Raw genomic sequence first — 6,410 nt, forward strand, 5'->3', positions numbered from 1 at the left:
GCTTCTTTCTTTCTTTCTTTCTTTCTTTCTTTCTTTCTTTCTTTCTTTCTTTCTTTCTTTCTTTCTTTCTTTCTTTCTATTGCCCCCTGTGAATAAATCTTCAGCTCCTTACTCTGGTTCCTGGTGTAATACTTTTAAAAGTTGCCAGCAAATTTAAAATGACAATTATAAGAACATAAGAAGAGCCCCACTGGATCAGGCCATAGGCCCATCTAGTCCAGCTTCCTGTGCCTCACAGTGGCCCACCAAATGTCTCAGGGAATAGAATTAATTCTACTTCTAATTCCATGAGGAATACTAGTTTTGTTCAAAGTATTCTCTGAAACTTAAATTGCCAGCAAATTGATGCAATACTGAAATAGCACATTATGGGAATATTTACCTTGATTTTAGCTAAACTAGGCACTATTCAACTAGTAAAACCATTTTAAAAGCTCCATTTATTTCAATGGGAGATCCTAATTAAGCATATGCTTATGTCTTGTGTTTAAATTAACAGGACTTAAAAGTACTTCACTTACATTGCAATCCTATTTGTGTCTACTCAGAAATAAGTCCCATTAAATTCAATGGAACTTACTTTTGAGTAAAAGCATGTAGGATTTCAGCCTTAGGCAGAAACATTTTCAATTTTCTTAGTTTTTACATTTATATCTCACAGTCTCTCAGGTTTGCAGACTATAAATAGAAGTGGACAGCGATATGGTCATACAGTTTGGAATCGTTTAATGCCAATAATAAAAAGCACTAACCTAGACATACTGAGAAATGTAAATTTGAGACATTAGGTCTTACAGACAGCTTATTCATCTGGATATGTGCAGGTTTGCACAGGGATGTCTATTAATCTGAACTTAAGACACAGTTTTGCAGTGCTCTGGATAAAGCAGACATATTTATGAGTTTGGAGTTTCATTTTACCAGGTGCTTGAGCCTTTATTTTTATCCTTTTTACTATGGTGGTGGTGGGAGACTGCCTTCTGAAGCCTTTGTTGCTCTATTTTCATTGCATCGGGACATTCAGGTGGCCTTGCATTCCCCTTCACCTGGCATTCAGTAAGAACCTAGGTACGGTCACCTACTCATGATAAATGTGCATGTCTGGCTCAGTTTTGTTTTCCGTAGAGCTCAGTATAGTTTCCTTGTCAGCTTGGAGATGGGGGGCTTCTTTCCCGAGAGTTTGTTGGGGCCTGCATTCATCAGATCAGGACCATTTAGTGGCACTGTGTTCCCCTTGGTCTGCCCTTCCAAGTGGACCATGTCACTGTCAGTTACTCATGAGTAAATGCACAAGTGCTGCTCCATTTCAGTTTCCATAGGGCTCAATACATTTTCCTTGTCAGCTATCAGCTTGTCAGTATCGCAGCCCACAAAAAATCGGGCTGTGCCCCACTGGTGGGATCCAACCCACAGTTTGGATACCACTGAATTAATTCTAAACTTTTCTACAGTAATTTATTATCTCTCTTGTTTTTTACTGTCATATGTCAGGTTCGGCATGAAAGTAACAGATTTGGCATGAAAGCTCTCTGAATTAGTTTTGTAGTGTTCCTCTATGAACTTGTTTCTATGAATGATTGGTATAAGTGGCCACACTGAAAATCACTGGAATCACTCATAGGATGGAGGCCAGAATGTTAAACCAGATTGGAGCGTAACATCTTGAATGTGGTGGTTCTTGAAAGAGAGAACCTTCTTTCAATTTGTAAAAATCCCTGCGTGGATTTAATAAAGCCTGCCTGTGTAAACCGCCTTGAATAAAGTCTTGAATAAAGACCAAGAAAGGCGGTATATAAATACTGTATATTATATATTATATTATTAGTTCCAGTGGAATCACACTGGAAAATGAGGAATCACTCATAGTTGCCCACACTTGAATTGTTCCATTATTAGATACAACCAAGTGCATAGAAGTCATAACTCCCCACTAACTCCGTAATTAGGGGGGATGGTCTGGAGTAAACGCGGGAGACTTGTGTCTAGCCCCACCCCCTTTGACAACTCGTGCTATGACTCGAGTCACAATATGCACCTGTGGCAACTTGCCCCCAGAACTCCCCGAGTCATTTTGACTTGAGTCAGAGTCTCTTGTGAAGCAAGCTGCAGTGTGGGTCAGGACTCCATGGAAAAATCAGCCACCATTTCATTTATGTAAACCAGGGGTCTCCAAACTAGGGCCAGATTGTATATCTGTGTCAAGGGCTGGAAAATAAATAAATTTAGATGGCTGGATGGATGGATACACAGAATGAAAGCAAACTTGGGTAGCCAAGTGCCTATCTGTTTTGAGGCAAAATGAGGCAATTCAGAAACAAGGTGGGGGTTTCTACATACTCAGAGGCCCACCTAGATATTCAGAACTGTGAAAGTAAAAGGAAATTAGGACAACAGCAACAAAACAGCCTGGAGAGTTTCAGAATTTTAAAGAATGTTGAGGGCATAGAGACACAAACATTCTACAGTAAGAATCTCATTTGGAGTGTGTAGGGGGGGCATGCGACAACAACTGGAGTCTCCTTTCTTTGCTGCTGGAGACTCCTGTTTTTGCTGCACAGAGAGGACTGCATTTTTCACACATCACGGCCTTGCTAATGTCTGCGATTTCTCTGTTGCAATTCTATCTTCCACTCTTGGGGTGGATAAAAAGGGGGAACTAAAGAAACCAGCTCAAGCAGATTGTGATCCCAAACCTATGCATTCAGAAGGGCGTCATATTCTAGTTAATGGGGCTTACTGCAAGGTAAATGTGGATAGGATTGCAGCCGCAATCTATTAATTGTTGAGGCATGGAATGCTAGTTTCCTGTTTAAAAAAAGACAGGAAAATGGGGAAGGGGGGGGGGTTTACTGGCCTGCTCAAAGCACTAGTAGATACTATTCTGGAAATGTGGAGTAGGGTTTGGGAAAATGCATACTAGGATGTTAAAAAACCTCCCCTCCCTATACAGGGATGTCCCATGAGCAAAAGTAAGTAAAAAGGACACTTCTCCCCTTTCCTGCTTTCCAGGGCCCCATCCTATCCTCCTGCACAGTACAGCAACACAAAGCAGAAGTTTGGGGCTAGTCCCCAGCCCCAAACCTGACTGTCTAGTGCTGTATAGTGCTGCATGGAAAAGCCTCAAAGAATGGGAAAGAAAAAGTGGGTCCTTCCTGTGGCCACCAAAATCTCTCCCTCTCTCTCCCAGCTGAATCATACCACAAGGAAGAAGCCTCCACTACTGCAGTGGGATGGGGGGGAGACACATTGCAATATTTTCTTACAGGTCCTGCTTGTTTATACACTAGGGCAGCAATTTTCAACCACTGTGCTACAAATGGTCTGCAGGTGTGCCGAGGGAGTTTGGGAGAGGGCCATATTTTAGTAGGGCCCCCCACTGGCAGTGCAGTGTGCCTTGTCAGTTGTAAAAAAAACAGATAGTGTGCCTTGACAATTTGTGCACCATCTCAGTGTGCCAGGAGATGAAAAAGGTTGAAAATTGCCATGTTAGGATAACATGGCAAAACACAGTGTTACACTCTAATGCTTCTCCATTTGGAAGCTGTGAGTAGATGTGAAACTTAAGCTGACATTCCAACAACCTTATCTGAGAGTAAACACAGTTGTTACTGGCTTCAGTGGGACTTACTTCAGAAGAAGTTTGCATAGGATTTGACCAGGAGTCCTTTTGCTTTTCCTGTATAAAGAGAAATTGTGCTTTCTAACAGCTTGAGGGGCAAGCTCTGCAATGCCTGCTAAGAGTGATATTTTTTAAAAAAATTAAGATGCAGAACCATTTCTGGAAGACGAAATTTAGGGTAGAGAAACAGTGGCAGAGCAGGGGGAACTTAACAGTTCCCCAAAGCCTTTTTAAAAAAGAAAGAAAGACAGAATTGGAGGGGGAGGAATAGATTCGGGGAAGAGGGAGGTGAGGAGACAGAATTTAATCTCCCCCTGCTCACTGCTTTTCTGCTCCAGCTCACCCCCCCACCATGATTTCACCCATATGCTATTAGAAACATGTCCGCAAGCAGGCACCTGAAGTCCGGCATGGGGAAAAGCTGCTGTGGGTAAGGGTGTAATCTGGAGCAGAGAAATGGAGGCCGGGGAAATATCAATTGCCCTCTCCCTCACCACTCCTCATCTCTAAATCTGCACCACCCTCAATGTGGTTTTGCTTTTAAAAAAAGTCCTAAGGATACTATTACACACATTAGGATGTAACATATCCTTGCTCTGTGCACTTGCCATGGGAAAACACACCTACCTGCTCCTCCTGCCCACAGCATACTATACATGAAGGATGCAGTCTCCCTAAGCACCCTACTGAACACATGCACCACATTCAGTAAGCATCTACAGGCTTATGCTGTAAGACCCAGGGGTCCTGCTGGATGGATTATATATACAGGGGGATATAAATCTCAGAATAGGGGAAAAAAGTAACATATGCCATTCCAAGGCAGATCCCTCTTCACAAACATTTGTTGGGGATACTGCACAAATGCATAATGATATTTTTTTGTCAGCTTCTTACATACCTAGAGAATTAACAGTTAGCTTGGCTGAGCAAGTTCCAGACACTGTGATCTACTCAAATCCTTCTCCACAACCCTGAAGGCTGTCAGTTTTCAGAAAGAAAGAAAGAAAGAAAGAAAGAAAGAAAGAAAGAAAGAACTGGAATTGAAAAGGACATACCCGGGATATGATTAATGGCTGGTTAAAATCTAGTCCTCCTGTCAGCCGGAATCCCCAAGGTGCTGGTCCTGGGAGAACAACGTTCTGTGGCATGTTCCAGCAATTTTCTGACAGATATCTGAAATCAGGTTTTTTCTGCCCCTGGCTGAGGAGCTGTCCGGATAAGGGTTCCTGTCAGATGAGCACTGGCCTCCTGGGCAGACCAGCAGGCCCTTCAGCAAGCTGCTGTGGTTTCACGTTTCTGCCTTCCCCCTTCCAGATCACCTCTTTATCTCTTCTCCTGAGTGACGTCAGGTGTCCCTGGTTCCCTCCACCCAGAGGGAAGTACCAACTTTGGTAAACTAAAATCTGGACACTTCTGTGAACTTTACAACCAACTTGTTGCTCATATGCTGTCTCCCAAGCCAGCACTCTGAGGGCTTCAGGTTACACGCTCTTATTTGAAATGATTTGTCTCTTAAAGCAGCCTGCCTCCTTCTGGATGTGATGCTTGCTTTGTGCTTCTTTTATTATCATAGATCATGCTTTCATCAGCCTGCTGATCAACTTACCATTCACCTATACAAACATCCATTTGCCTGGTTTGGAACAAGAAGATATTTCTTCAGCATAAATGATTACTTTGCAAATAAGGCAGCTTGCAAATTGCCATCCTTAGTCTTCATTGTTTCCCTGTTTTACTTTAAATTAAAACATCACATTATTACAAGATGTATTTCCTTTTTCCATCCAAATTTCTATCCTACCCCTCTTCCTACAAACTCAGGGCAACATACAAGGAATTATCCTATGTTATCTACAGAGGTAGGTTACAGAGTCTAAAGCCACTCAGTGAACTTCTTAAGTATGGGATTTGAACCCAGGTCTCACCATCTCATGTTCTCAGTGCCGGCACCAGCACTGGGAGCTCTGGAGTACAGTCCTTGGTGTGTTGGGCCTCCACACCCCCACAAGCTTACCAGGGACAGACAATGGCATTCAGTGTGCACTGCAGGTGATGACCACATCCATCCGCGAATGAGGGGAGTATTCAGTGGCAGTAATTCCTCCCTTCCTCCCAATGGGGGCATCCCTTAAAGGCTCTGCAGTGATGCAAGGACCTCTGTGGTATGCTCCTATTTATATATTGGGGTGTCAGGCACATTAGTGACATGAGTCTCTTGGATGATTTGGGCTGCCTTTGGTACTAGGGGGCATAGGGATTGGTCTAGCCATGTGGGTCCTGTGATGGGCATGGGCCCTCACCCAGTGCCCTGCCTGGCCAACCTGGGGACTTCCTCCCCAACAGAGGAAGCATACCCCATTGGCATAGCAACACTGGCACTGGAAAATTGGCCCCTAAGGGCCCAGTCCTATCCAACTTTCCAGCACTGATGCAGCCATGCTAATGGGCCATGTGCTGAATTCTGTAATGGGGAGGCAGTCGTGGAGGCTTCCTCAAGATAACGAAATGTTCGTTCTTTTATCTTGTGGCTGTATCAGTGCTAGAAGGCCGACTAGGATTGGGCCCTAAAGCAGTTACCAACATTAACATGTTCCAGTGTTTGCAGTGCATGGAGCCTTACAGTGACTGTGCAGGGGCAGCTGTCTAGCATTCAGTGATGACATCATTGTTCTTGTTGAGCTCCAGAGCACCAAGAAGGAAGTTGTGCAGGGCTCCAAGAACAGCTACATGGCTGAGCAGCAACACAGCTAATAGGAAAGGCAGGTAGTTACTTCAGGCAATGGATTGA

The 6,410-nt window shown here is 43.7% G+C and overlaps 1 protein-coding gene across 3 annotated transcripts in view; it reads right to left on the reverse strand.

The window, feature by feature from the left end:
- Positions 1-5,087, reverse strand: part of PDLIM3 (PDZ and LIM domain 3) — a 34,405-nt gene extending 29,318 nt beyond the window's left edge. Inside the window, exon 1 of one of the 3 annotated variants that reach the window (XM_066632746.1) lies at positions 4,678-5,087. In XM_066632746.1, coding sequence (XP_066488843.1) covers positions 4,678-4,770 — 93 coding nt within the window. In that variant the 5' untranslated portion in view covers positions 4,771-5,087. The remainder of the gene's footprint in view (positions 1-4,677) is intronic. The other 2 variants (XM_066632745.1, XM_066632742.1) reach the window with 2 other exon arrangements.
- Between the last annotated feature and the right edge of the window lie 1,323 nt (positions 5,088-6,410).

Source organism: Tiliqua scincoides, chromosome 6 (assembly GCF_035046505.1).
Source record: "Tiliqua scincoides isolate rTilSci1 chromosome 6, rTilSci1.hap2, whole genome shotgun sequence".
Lineage (NCBI taxonomy): Eukaryota > Metazoa > Chordata > Lepidosauria > Squamata > Scincidae > Tiliqua > Tiliqua scincoides.